This window comes from Trichechus manatus, unplaced genomic scaffold (assembly GCF_000243295.1).
Source record: "Trichechus manatus latirostris isolate Lorelei unplaced genomic scaffold, TriManLat1.0 scaffold00111, whole genome shotgun sequence".
Classification (NCBI taxonomy): domain Eukaryota; kingdom Metazoa; phylum Chordata; class Mammalia; order Sirenia; family Trichechidae; genus Trichechus; species Trichechus manatus.
This window is the reverse complement of record NW_004444047.1, coordinates 2,519,765-2,533,475: the sequence shown is the minus strand read 5'-3', so window position 1 is coordinate 2,533,475 and position 13,711 is coordinate 2,519,765. Positions and strand designations below refer to the sequence as shown.

Here is a 13,711-nt window from a genome sequence, read left to right as displayed (position 1 = left end):
ACATGACCACCACAACCTGCTCGCTCACCTGTCTGTTTTCTCTTCTTTCCCAGACACCGGCGTCAAAGATAACATCTATAGGAAGCCCCCCATCTACAAACAGCACGGTATGGCAGGGCCCTGGCTGCCGTGTGCCCGCATGCCTGTCGAGCCTGTTGCTTCTGAATGCATCCTTGCTCTCGCTGGGGTGGCGCCCAGAGGCCTTGGCAGCCTGGAGATCAAATGCAAGCTGACTCAGCCCAGGGCTGGCGGGCACTGAGTGCTCACTGGTCTGGAGCTGGTAGGACTTCCCTGAGTGGATTTTCAGCTTAGCTGCCATTAATTTCTGAGACTTGATCCGATTCTGAGTGGCTAATTTGAGGGGTCTCAAAAAAAGCAGCGTCTTTATAGAAAAGGATGAGTAGGAAGGGGGCATCCCTGGGTGGTGCAAAGGGTTAAGCTTGGCTGCTCGCAGAAAGATTGGAGGTTCGATCCCAACCAGTGGTGGTTCGGAAGAAAGGCCTGGCGATCTGCTTCTGAAAAATCAGCCACTGAAACCCCTGTGGAGCATGGTTCTACTCTGACACATGTGGCGTCGCCATGAGTCAGGGCTGATTCTAAGGAACTGGATTTTTAGGAAGGGAGGCCCCTTTTCATAATGACAACCGCAGCAAGTCACGGGGGTGTGCCTCAGTGCCTCTGTGTGCCGTAACCCCAGGAGCTCCTGGACGGGCTGGGCTGGGCCAGGGTTCTAACAGGAGCTTGGCTTTGGGGTGTTGACTCTGCTGCTTTGAGGGGAGCAGCCAGGCAGTGGCAGCCGAGGTGGTGAGGGGTGAGGTCTTCCCAGATCACCACCTGCTTGGGGCTTGACCTTTGGGGAGAAACCAAGCCGAAGTCAGTCCCTTATTCCTTAGTGGGAATTTAGAGTTCTGCATCTGCAGACTGTTTCTGACGGTAGAATGAGCCGCCTCGTCTTCAGCTAAAGGGAGTTGTTGCAAATAGGGCCTGGCGCTGTTTGGCAGCAAGGGCATCTCTCAGCCCCCTGGCTTCCCTCACGGAGGTGACCACCCACCTCTGCTCACCTGAGCTTACCTGGGACGGGTGCACAGGGAGCAGAAGGCCGAGGTCTCTGTTTCTTCGCTGAATTTCCAGTGAGCTGAGGCACGCTGCTTCACTGTTCTGAGCCTCCATTTCCTCCCCTGTAAAATGGGACCCACATCCCCACCTAGGAGCCCTGGATGATGCAAACAGTTAAGTGGTCGACTACCAACCGAAAGGTTGGCGGTTCAGACCCACCCAGAGGGGCCTCGGAAGAAAAGCTGGGCAATCTGCTTCCAAAAGCCCACAGCCATCGAAAGCTCTGTGGAGCAGTTCTCCTCTGCACACATGGGGTTGCCACGAGTCACGGTCGACTTGATGGCAACTGGCTGGGTCTGTTCGTTTTTTTTTACCTCCTCAAACCCAAACTTGTTGCCGCTGAGCAGATTCTGACTCATAGCGACCCTACAGGACAGAGTAGAACTGCCCTACGGGGTTTCCAAGGCCGTAATCTTTATAGGGAGCCCTGGTGGTGCAGTGGTTAAGAGCTATGGCTGCTAACCAAAAGGTCGGCAGTTCGAATCCACCAGCCGTTCCTTGGAAACCCTGTGGGGCGGTTCTCCTCTGTCCTGTAGGGTCGCTGTGAGGCAGAATCAACTTGACAGCCACAGGTTTGGGTTTTTTTGTTTCTTTGTTTAATCTTTACGGAAGCAGACTGTCGCAGCTTTCTCCCATGGAGCGGCTGGTGGGTTTGAACCACCAACCTTTTGGTTAGCTGCAGAGAGCTTAACCACTGTGCCACCCGGCCTCCTTTTCCACTGCCCCCCCCCCCCCCCCCCGCCCCACCTGCCCATTTCACGGACCGGTTGTGAGGATGGGACGGAGTGATGAATGTGGAGACACGCTCTAAACTGTGCGGTGCACGCGGTGGGGCTGGTTATCAGGCCGCTGCAGAGACGGCAAGAGGGACTTCCGTATTTCCGAGTCCCTGTCCAGACGCACGCGCAGAAAGCAGCCACGTCCCACTTTGCCGGCAGGGCGGGGACTTTGAGGTGGAGCCCCAGCAAAGTGTGCTCTCTGTGGCTTGCTTGCAAATCAGTGGTCTCCTTATGCCAACAGTGTCTTCTTCCCTCCTCGGTCAAGGTCGGCCCTGTGATTTGGGTAGCTCTTCCTCTCCCGAGACGTAAAACATGGAGTGAACTCTCCTGGAAGCACAGGAGGTGGTGACTTCTACCACCACCTCTCAACTGGAGACGCTCAGAGCAGGACCCTCCAGAGGGCTCGGGTGACAGGGGCTAGTTCGACTCCTTAGACCTCGGAGAGGGCCCAGCCCAGCTCCCTGTCTTATGAGCGAGGACACTGAGGCCAACCTAGGGGAGGGGCAGCCATGTTCAGTGGCGCTCGCGTGACACCCTGCGTGGGGGCCGTGCGGCCTCTGCTCGTCCCTCGTGGGGCTGACTGCCTCTGATTTGCCACTGCCACGTTCTGTGTCTCAGGCCAGCACCTTCAAACGGAGGATCGGCCCCCAGGAGGGGAGTAAATCCCATTATGAGGTTGTTCCCAGGCGTTTGACTGAGCCAGATCTAAGCAGGAATGACCTTCTGGCATTATGGCCTTTAATGGAATTGCCCAGAGAGATTAGGTTTTGTTAGTGCCAGGACATTGTCTGTGACATTTTTCACTCAGGGTACAAATGAATCTCCTAGCCGGAGGCTAGTTAATTCCTGTTTGACTGACCCCAAGCGATTACCAAAACCCTTTGATCATTCCAGACTTTTGCAATATTGAATCTTTTATGAAGCAGATGTATACATTGCTTGCTATCTGCCAAGCACACAGCCACGTTCTGGGGATTCACGGGAATAAGCTCTGCCCCTGACTTCATCCTATGAGCCGTGGATTGAGGCTTTCCCCCAGACGTGGGCTCTTCTTGTCCAGGTTTCCTCAGAGCTCCCCCCAAAACCATGGATGTTAGATTGCATTTGGTTTCCAATGCATTTGAGGTGGGGTCTTTCTTTTTTTAAACAAGATTTCTCCCTACCCAAGTAGAATGTGTTCTGTCAGAAGTGCATGTGTGAGCGTGTGTCTGTGTGCACATGTGGGGATGTGTGCGTGGGTGTGCAGTGTGCATTCACAAGCATGTGTGTGTGTGCACACGTGGGCATGTGTGGGCATGTGCACACATGCGTGTGTTCCAGGCACGCCGTGTGTAGCCCTGCCCTGTTGTCGGCTGGGTCCGAAGGATGGAAGGTGCACAGCCCAGGCTTGAGGGCCCCCCCTTTTGGAGACATGGGACCTACTATGCGTGTCCATCCTGTCCACTTCCTCATGCCCCTGCTGTGGGCAGTCACCACATCAGGCCCTGGAGAAGGGACAACGTGCCTCAGACTGGCTGGTCTATAGGCATTTGCTGTTAGCTGATCGGGGAGTAGATCTGTGCCAGGTCGTGGTGATGGGATCAGCCGTGGGCAGTCCTGGGCCTCAGTGGACAGGCAGAGCAAAGCGATTCCAGCTCGGGCCTCAGAGCTGGGCCCAGCAAGGTTCCCATGACCATCTGCCCAACTCTGCGACCTTGGCTCCGTGAAACGGGGTCATAATGCCTGCTGGTCTCTATTGATGCATCTAACAGATGTTTACCAAGCTTCACACACAGCCAGCCCAGTGAGGAATTTTAAGATGCTGGTGATTGCTAATGTAGAAATTCAGTAAGTGCTCGCCACATGGGTGTTCTTGGGCAATGCTTCTGTGCTGACTTTGCTCCCCACATCTAAGCACTTGTTGTAACCCATATAATCCACCTGTCTGCCTCCACCCCTTAGCCTGTGAGCTCTTGAAAGATAAGGGCCAGGTCTGAGGCATGTTGCATCCCCCAAACGTAGGACAATACAGGCGCACCCTGGGCTGTTGGTGAAGGGAGGTGGGTGTAAAGGTTGGAGGGCTGACTGGAGAATGGACAGTGGATGAAGGAGGGGTAGATGGATAAAGGGCTGGATGGACAAACAGATGCGTGAATGGGCAAAGGGGAGGTAAGGATGAATGGGTGGGTGGATGGATGGATGTGTGGGTGGATGGATGGATGGATGGGTGGATGATGGGTGGATGGATGGGTGGATGATGGGTGGATGGATTGGTGGGTGGATGATGGGTGAATGGACGGATGGATGGATGGATGGATGGGTGGAAGGAAAGAAGGGTGGATGGATGATAGGGATGGATGGATGGGTGAGTGGGTGGGTGGATGGCTGGATGATAGGATAGATAGATGAGTGGATGATGGATGGATGAGTGGATGGATGATGGTTGGATGGATGGATGGATGGATGGATGGGTGGAAGAAGGGTGGATGAATGAATGATAGGGATGGATGGGTGGATGGATGAATGAGTGGATGGAAATAGATAAAACTGAGCAGTTAAAGAGCTGCATGCACTCATGGACGTTCAGATGTGTGTGAATTGAAAGATGGGGTGTGGGAAGGAGGAAAGGCAGGCAGGCAGGCAGGCGCTATATCCAAAAAGAAATCAGAGACCCCTCACTTTCATTGGGGTGCTTCCAACTAAGGGATGCACATCTCAGGGCTCAAAAGCAACTGTCTTCTCTGGTTGTCTGGAATTGATCGTCTTTACTGGGATCTCAAAGCAGCTACAGGTTAGCCTCAGAATCTTCCTGTTATTTGCTCCTAATTTCTACAACCTACAAGCTGAGCTCTCTGTTACGTTCTTGTGTCCACAGACAACCTGGAGGGGGAGGCACCACGTGCCCATTTTACAGGTTAGGAAACTGAGGCTCAGCCCTATTGAGGAAGGAAGCCAATAATGGCAATGCCCGATTCCTATATTCCTGCACAGGAATTCTCAAGAGAATCAGCTGTGTGTTTTGCAGGCTGGCCAAAGTCCTTGTTTTTGAGTCTGGTTAAACCTTGTTCTCAGTGGATCTCGTGGCTTTTGCCGAGGGAAAGTGATTAAAATTTGCCGAATACCCCGCTCGTCAGACGTTGGGGCCATGTTTGACCCTGAGATAGCTCGACAGCCAGAATGTCCAGCCCAACCTGCCGTCCTCGAGCCCAGGGCGACCTCTGGATTCCCTGAGCTCCAGGGGCTGCAACCTCAGGTCCCAAACAGCCCTCGGGTTGGAGCCACCTGATGGTGTTGCACTTCCAAATTGTCCCAAGGGTGCCGGTCTGTCTCTGGCCTCTGAGGGCTTTTCAAGGAGGTAGTTGGTTTACTTTTCCCGGCAGACTTGGCCCTGGGAGCCACCCTTGGGTGAACGGTGGCAGTGGTCTTGGAGCTCCATGTAGCAGTGACCCTGCTTTTCCCAGAGCCACGGCTGATGAATGGCCACACAGACCCTCAAGGGCTCCACTGCCCAGCGACAGCCAGTTGTCGGGGCCACCAGTGAGTGCCCCCCCTGCCTCTCCATCCCTGCTCTTCCTGGGGCTTGCCATTCATTGCTACGGTGCAGGGAGCGAGCGGGGACCGTTTTCCCATCGAAAATCACCGTCTCCTGGATGAAGGAGACGCAGGTAACCATTGAGCGTAAAGAGATGTACACGTATCCAGGACTCAACTACTCAGTCTTCCATTTTGGCCCCCTGTCAAGGTCCGGTAGCCCAGTCCCAAATGTCCAAGCTCTCGGGCCTGGTATCCGTCTTGTCCTTGGTGGTGCAGGAGGCAGGGTGCTCGAAAAGACTGAGAGGTCCCAGCCCTCCGCCTGCGACAGGTAAGAGCCCCCCTCTGCGCGCCTGACACAGGAGAGCGAGGCGCCCCATGGCGCGCAGGGAAGGAGACGATGGGTTTCTGCTTTATCACCCTGTGCATGGGGCTGTTCTCAGCCAAGGTGCACAGGACGGGGCTTTCTGAGCCCAGGGATGCCGAGAAAGGCCAGCCTCTCATTCGTGATCATTTCATTGTCCTTCTCGGTCGGAAATGATGTCCCCTGGCCGGGTAACAACTCCCCAAGGAAGGCAACTGCAGAAGACAGACAGCGCGTTACTCAGCTCCAGAGCGGATCCTTGGCGAACGAGCGTTTGCTGGCTCCGTTTCTCAGAGCTTCTTTACGGCTGTGTTCGGCAGTAGCCCTCCTGCTCCTGGTAGATGGTTTCCGGCAGTGTGCCTGTCCGGGTTTTGTGTTCTGTGAGTGGCAGGCAGTGAGGGGGGGCAGGGAGAGAACAGACTCCAGTTAGACTGCCCACGTTCAAGGGTCGGCCTCTGCCACCCGAAACCCATGACCCTGAGCAGGGCCCTTGGTCTCTCTGAGCCTCAGTTTCCTGATCTGTGAAATGGCTGGGCGGGGTCTGCCTCGACCTGACTTGGAATGGGGGCCTCTGTGACACTGAGTCTCTCAAGGTTGAGCATGTGTCCTTAGCAATGCCGGTGACTGCGTCAAAAAACACTCCTGGGGGGCTGGGGTGCATTTTGCTGGAATTTAAATGGGCGTCTTCAACTACCTGTATTTGATCTCAGGAAACCTTTAAGGTGCAGGTTCCCAGAGGCCTTTTCCAGCTGTTTCCTCTGCCCCTACACGGTGCCCGTCCTAGTGACCCTTTTTTCTTGGGTATTTGGTTGAGTGTAATTGTAAAGTGCGAGACGGGACGTCTGAACCCAGGCTACGTGGGGATTCCTTTTACAACCGGATTTTTCTCTTCCAGCGGCCAGGTCCTCGGACGGAGAGGGCGGGAGTTCCGACCGGGACGACAGGAAGGTAATGACAGTGGCCGGCCGTGCTCGGAAGCGGCCTCGTCCGGGAGGCAACCCGGGCGCTGGCGCTTCTCCTGTCTGAGGCTTCAGGCTCTGTGCATTCCGGCCTGTTCCTCAAGGGACTTCGTGGCCACGTGGGGCAGGGCCACTTTAGAGGGCGGTTTACCCAGGCTTCTAACTTTGAGGACTAGGACCAGCGTGCTAGTTACCTGCCAGTAACTTGCTGGGTGTGCAAGGAGGAGACGTCAGAAGGAATGGTAATCAATCAAAATCTGTGCTCAGGGCACCCGGGATGATTGTTCTTACCCGTTGCTGTCGAGTCGATTCTTACTCATAGCGACCCTCTACGACAGAGTAGAAACGCCCCACAGGGTTTCCAAGGAGCCGCTGGTGGATTCCAGCTGCTGACCTTTTGGTTAGCAGCCTGAGCTCTTAACCACTGCACCACCAGGGCTCCATGAACCAGTGAAAAAGCAATCACCGTTGAGTCGACTCCAACTCACAGAGACCCCGTGTGTGTTAGAGTAGACCACAGTGATCCACAGGATTTTCTTTTTTAATTATATAATTTTTAAAATTTTTTCCCATACAAAAATTTATACATACATTGTTATGTGACCCTAATTGCTCTCCCCATACTGTGACAGCACACTCCTCCTTTCCACCCCTGATTCCCCATGTCCATTCAACCAGCTCTTGACCTTCTCTGCCTTCCCATCTCAACTCCAGACAGAAGCTGCCCGTTTACTCTCTTGTATCTACTTGAGCTAAGAGGCACACTCCTCACGAGTGTCACTTTATGTCCCACAGTCCAGTCCAATCCCTGTCTGAAATTGTTTTAGTTCTGGGCTGATAGAGAATCCAGGGGCCATGCTTTCTGGGGTTCCTCCAGTCTCAGTCAGACCATTAAGTCTGGTCTTCCTAGAATTTGAGTTCTGCACCCCACCTTTCTCCTGCCCCATCTGGGACTCTCTGTTGTGTTTCCTGTCAGGGCGGTCATTGGTGGTAGCCGGGCATCATCTAGTTCTTCTGGTCTCAGGCTGATGAAGTCTCTGGTTTATATGGCCCTTTCTGTCTCTTGGTCTACTACTTTCCTTGTCTTTGATGTTCTTCACTCTCCTTTACTCCAGGTGGTTGGGACCAATTGATGCATCTTAGAAGGCCGCTTACAAGCTTTTAATACCCCAGATGCCACTCACCAAAGTAGGATGCAGAACATTTTCTTGATAAGCTTTGTTATGCCAGTTGACCTAGATGTCCCCTGAAACCAGGGTCCCCAGACCCCTACCCCTGCTACTCTGTCCCTCAAAGTGTCTGATCGTATTCAGGAAACTTCTTAGCTTTGGTTTAGTCCAGTTGTGCTGACTTCCCCTGTAGTGTGTGCTGTCTTTCCCTTCACCTAAGATAATTCTCATCTACTATCTAGTTAGTAAATAACCCTCACCCTCCCTCCCCACCCTCGTAACCATCAAAGAATGTTGTCTTCTGTGTTTAAACCTTTTCTTGAGTTATTATAATAGTGGTCTCATACAATATTTGTCCTTCTGTGACTGACTAAATTCACTCAGCATAATGACCTCCGGATTCCTCCATGTTGTAAGATGTTTCACAGCTTCGCTGTTGTTCTTTATCGTTGCGTAGTATTCCGTTGTGTGGATATACCATAGTTTGTTTATCCATTTGTCCGTTGATGGGCACCTAGGTTGCTTCCATCTTTTTGCTATTGTGAACAGTGCTGCAATGAACATGGGTGTGCATGTATCTATTCGTGTGACGGCTCTTATTTCTCTAGGATATATTCCAAGGAGCGGGATGGCTGGACAGTACGGTACTTCTATTTCTAGCTTTTTAAGGAAGCACCAAATCACTTTCCAAGGTGGTTGTACCATTTTACATTCCCAACAACAGTGTATAAGTGTTCCAGTCTCTCTACAACCTCTCCAGCATTTATGATTTTGTGTTTTTTTGGTTAATGCTAGCCTTGTTGGGGTGAGATGATATCTCACTGTAGTTTTGATCTGCATTTATCTAATGGCTGATGATCATGAGCATTTCTTCATGTGTCTGTTAGCTGCCTGAATATCTTCTCTGGCGAAGTGCCTGTTCATATCCTTTGCCCATTTTTTAATTGGGTTATTTGTCTTTTTGTTGTATTTTTTTTTTTGTTTTGCAGTATTGCAGATTTTAGAGATTACACACTGATCGGCTTTGTCGTAGCCAAAATTTTTTTCCCAGTCTGTAGGTTGTCTTTTCACTCTTTTGGTGAAGTCTTCTGATGAGCATAAGGTTTGATTTTTAGGAGCTCCCAGTTATCTAGTCTCTCTTCTGGTGCTTGTGCGTTGTTACTTATGGTCCGTATTGCGTTTATGTCATGTATTAGGGCTCCTAGTGTTGTTCCTATTTTTTCTCCCATGATCTTTATCGTTTTCTATTTTATATTTAAGTCTTTGATCCATTTTGAGTTAGCTTTTGTGCATGGTGTGAGGTATGGATCTTGTTTCAGTTTTTTGCAGATGGATATCCAGTTGTGCCAGCACCATTTGCTAAAGAGACTGTCTTTTCCCCAATTAAAGGACTTCGGGCCTTTGTCAAATATCAGCTGCTCATAGGTGGATGAATTTATGTCTGGATTCTCCATTCTGTTCCATTGGTCTGTGTCTCTGTTGGTGTACCAGTACCAGGCTGTTCTGACTACCGTGGCGGTATAATAGGTCCTAAAATCAGGTAGTGTGAGGCCTCCCACTTTGTTCTTCTTCTTGAGTAACACTTTATTTATTTGGGGATCCACAGGATTTTCAAAGGCTGATTTTTTGCAAGTAGATCACCAGGCCTTTCTTCCTAGTCTTTTTCAGTCTGGAAGCTCTACTGAAACCTGTTCAGCCTCACAGCAACACACAGGCCTCCACTGACAGACAGGTGGTGGCTGTGCATGAGGTGCATGGGCCGGGCATTGAACCCGGGTCTCCCCCACGGAAGGCGAGAATTCTACCACTGAGCCGCCACTACCCTCATTTAACAGCTGCCGTCAGTCGACTCCTGCTGGTGATGACCCCGTGTGTGTCAGAGCAGAACTGTGCTCCATAGGTTTCCAACGGCTGATTGTTCCAAACTAGATGGCCAGGCCTTTCTTCTGAGGTGCCTCTGGGTGGACTTGAACCTCCAGCCTTTCAGTTGGCAGCTGATCTGTGAACCAGTTGCACCATCCAGGGACTCTTGTTCTAGAAAAGAACTCAGCATATGTTTTCTATAAAGGGCCAGAGGGTAAATATTTCAGGCTTTGCGGCCGCACTCATCTCTGCAAAGTAGCCGCAGACGATTCGTGAATGAGCAGGCGTGGCTGTGTCCAATAAAGCTTTAATTACAAAAGCAGGCTGCAGGCCATGAAGGGGCAGTGGTGGTCCAGCTGTCGAATTCCCACCTTCCATGCAGGACACCTGGGTTCGATTCGTGGCCAATGTACCTCGTGCGCGGCCACCACCTGTCTGTCCATGGAGGTTTGTGTGTTGCTGTGATGCTGAACAGGTTTCAGCAGAGCTTCCAAACTAAGACGGACCAGGAAGAAAGGCCTGGTGATCTACTTCCAAAAATCTGCCAATGAGAACTCTGTAGATAACAATGTGGGGATGGCACAGGACCAGGCAGTGTTTTGTTCTGTCGTGTGTGGGGTCACCGTGAGTCGGGACCCAGCTCGAAAGCAGCCAGTGCCAACAATTTTAGAGCCGAGGCCGCCTTCACGGGTCTCTAAGGAAGGCAGATGTGTGTGGGAAGCACCCAAGGCCGTCTGTTCTGGCTGACCTCACCTCTTTCTCCCCGGGAGAAACCCTGTGGGTCCCTTGGCCTCCCGGAACCTCAGTTCCCTCCTCTGTAAAGTGTGGTGACGTCATTTCCCCCCGATTCAGGTCCCCAGAAGAATCTGGACTGGCCACACCAGAAGCTGGAGTGTTTCATTTAAACCTGTATTTTTCACACATTGGGCTTTGCTGCCGTGGAGTCGGCCTGTAGATTAGAAGCTGGCAGCATCCAGAAGGGGCTGACGAGATGTTTCCACCATTGCAAATGGCCTCCCAGGTCACACGGCACTTTGTTTTCCCTCCGCAGAAGACCAGCTGGCTGATTCTCAAGGGGGACACGGACACGAGGACAACCTCTCCAGACCTGGACAGCCAGTCTCTGTCACAGAGTAGCGGGACAGACAGAGAACCCCTCCAGAGAATGCCGGGCGACACCTTTTACTCACGTGAGTGGTTCTTTTGAGCAAGGAGTGTCATTGGCGCAGTAAAGGGGCCCCACGGCTCCGAGCCGACCCCCCAAATCTAAGCCTTGCTCCTTAGAAAATATAAGAGCAAGACAACCAAGATAAGAGCAAACTGAACGTGAGCCCAAACCCTCGTGGTGTTGGCCAATGTCCTGGGACTGACATTAGCCAGTGTGCCGAAAGCTGGTGTCACCACGTGTCTCCTTAAACACTCCCGGGGCTGCAAGACAGCGGCTGAGCCAACCTGGCTCCCGGCTCTTTCTAGAGAAACGCTCCCAAGCCTGCTGGCTTAGACGTGCAGGCCCCCTTCCCCTGCAGCACAGCCCTGAGCATGGTCCAGGTGGGCAAGACCAGACTCGGCGTCGATGACAGGGCATGGTCCCGACCTCCCGTGGCTCGCCTGGGCCAGGGACGCGATTGTTTGGGTCTTGACACCTTCATCCCCCACAGGAGATGGTGGTAGTGTCTGCCTGGCTCCCAGGGGTGTCGTGAAGACTGAAGTAGGCTTGCTTTTCAAACGCAGAGCAGATATCCAGATAATGTTGTTTGTTTCAAGATGAAATAAACTGTAGGTAATCCAACTATAGGTAACCATGGTAACCATAGGTAACCAACAGCGAACCACAGCCAGGCTCGCCCAGTGTCTCCCGGCAATGGACTTGGTGCTCTCAACTGTGCGTGGGGTTTTTCCGTGGGCAAAGCTTGAGGCTTAGCTGGCAGCAGAGGCCGAGAGGGGATGAGTGTGGGTATGAGAAAGCAGAAGGAAGATGGCGGCTTTGCAGTGGGTCAGACTTGAGTTCAAAGCTGGGTTCCAACACTGAGCCTCCGCCACTGATGGAGGGATGGTGGGGTGATGCTGGCAGGCTTGCTGGGTTGTTAATAGACTTGACAGCCGTAACACCACCTGCACACATTGGCGCCCTGCCTGGCCCGTAGCAGACGCTCAGTAAATGGTAACGTTCACCATCCTCATCATCATCCTCATGACAATACCCTGTAAACCTTCTTGCAAATGAAGGTTGTGCGCGTTCCAGTGTGGCTCTACTGCTCCATGTGCGAGGAAAGAGAGAGAAAACGGAAGAAGCTTGCCAATCGTGATTGTTTGAAAAATAACACGAAACATAGAAAGGTGTATTGTTTTGTGTGCAATCTTTGTAAGCAGATGTCGTTCTCCCCTTAACGCCTCCATCCCTACTGGGGTCCCAGCACTGGGATCTCAGAGCAGGTGAACACAGTCACCCTGAGAAAAGAACCCCAGAGGGTCTTCCAAGATCGTGGCTTGCTCCTTCTGGAGTGGTCGGGATGGGGTGTGGAGGGCCCCCCATCTCACTGGTAGGCAGGGTTGGGGGCTATAGGGGCTGGGTCGCAGGAGACTCATGGGGTATTGCTGCCAGCCTGTGTCTTCCAGTCTGCCGTCGGGGGGCAGCAAGCCAGTCTTTACCCCCCTCCTGCTCCCAGCACCCATTGCCACGAGCAGACCGCACCTGCGTGTGGTTGAGGCCATTGGCTGCGCTGATGGGCCTTTCTGCTTTGCATTCGCTTTTTCCTAATGAACAGTCACTGTGTTTTGAAGGTTGCACGCTCTTGAGCCTTGGTGGCCCAATGGATAAGCGTTGGGCTATTAACCGAAGGTTGGTGGTTCGAGCCCAACCAGCAGCTCCATGGGAGAAAGACCTGGAGATCTGCTTTCATAAAGATTACAGCCTAGGGAACCCTATGGGGCAGTTCTACCCTGTCACATGGGGCCGCTATGAGTCGAAATAGGCTCCACTGCCCCCAGCAACAGTAATAACAGGCTCTTGTCTTACCAGCTCAGCAGCAGCTCAGCCCCTCCCCACCTTGGTTAGTGTCCTGGCCTGGGGGCGTTAGCGGTGAGGACCAACAGCTCTTGGGAAATGGTGTCCAGGGTGCTATCTCCAACTTGCAGGCCTTCCCTGCTGGGTGATGGGCAGGCCTGTATCTGCAAGGCTGGTGCAGTGCCTCCACCTGCCCCTGAACCCCCTCAGGGAGGCTGACTGCACCCCCAGGACTCCTGCTCAGTCTGTGGCCTGCCTGTACTTGGGCTGAGGGAGGTAGGGGGCATGATGTGGGGAAGCTGGGCTGGAGATGGGCTGGCCCGTGGGGACCTGCCTGCCACCGTGCGTGTGTGTGTGCGCGCGTGCGTGCGTGTGTGCGCGTGTGTGCGCGCGCGTGTGCGTGCGCGCGTGTGTGCGCGTGTGCGTGCGCGCGTGTGCGCGCGTGTGTGCGTGTGTGTGTGTGTGTGTGTGTGGTCTTCACCTCAGTGCTCCATTTCCTCACCTGCAAACACCGGGAACAAGGACCACCTGGGCCCGACAGGTGGCTGACCTCAGGGGCTGGAGGCTGTGCCAAGTGATTTCGTTGGCCAGTCATACATCTGCAAGGGCTTGCTGGTCAACTTCGTTGCTGACTGCCACATCATTATTATGACTGCAGGTGGGCATGTGAGCGCACATGGGCATGCAATTGTAGTTGGGCATGCAAGCACGGTGAGTATTCGAGGGCTTCCACAGGGGTGCGTCCGGCCTGCTGGAATCCCTGATTTAACTGGGAAGCTTCGACCAAAGCACACACAGTGTCGAGTGTGTGACATCCCCATTACTGATGTTTACGATGACTGTGATTCTGATTCTGTCCTTCCTTTGCGTTTTCCTCTGAGTGGGATGCCCACTGTGCCTAACCATTGCAACTGATGCTGCTAACCTGCTTCCCAGTGTGCCTGGAG

General features: G+C 53.0%; 1 protein-coding gene across 1 annotated transcript in view; it reads left to right on the top strand.

The window, feature by feature from the left end:
• ABLIM2 (actin binding LIM protein family member 2) overlaps positions 1–13,711 on the top strand; it is a 140,855-nt gene that overhangs the window by 92,503 nt on the left and 34,641 nt on the right. The window contains exons 13-15 of the mRNA XM_012557600.1: positions 54–107; positions 6,665–6,717; positions 10,812–10,950. Of these exons, the coding sequence (XP_012413054.1) occupies positions 54–107; positions 6,665–6,717; positions 10,812–10,950 (246 nt within the window). The remainder of the gene's footprint in view (positions 1–53; positions 108–6,664; positions 6,718–10,811; positions 10,951–13,711) is intronic.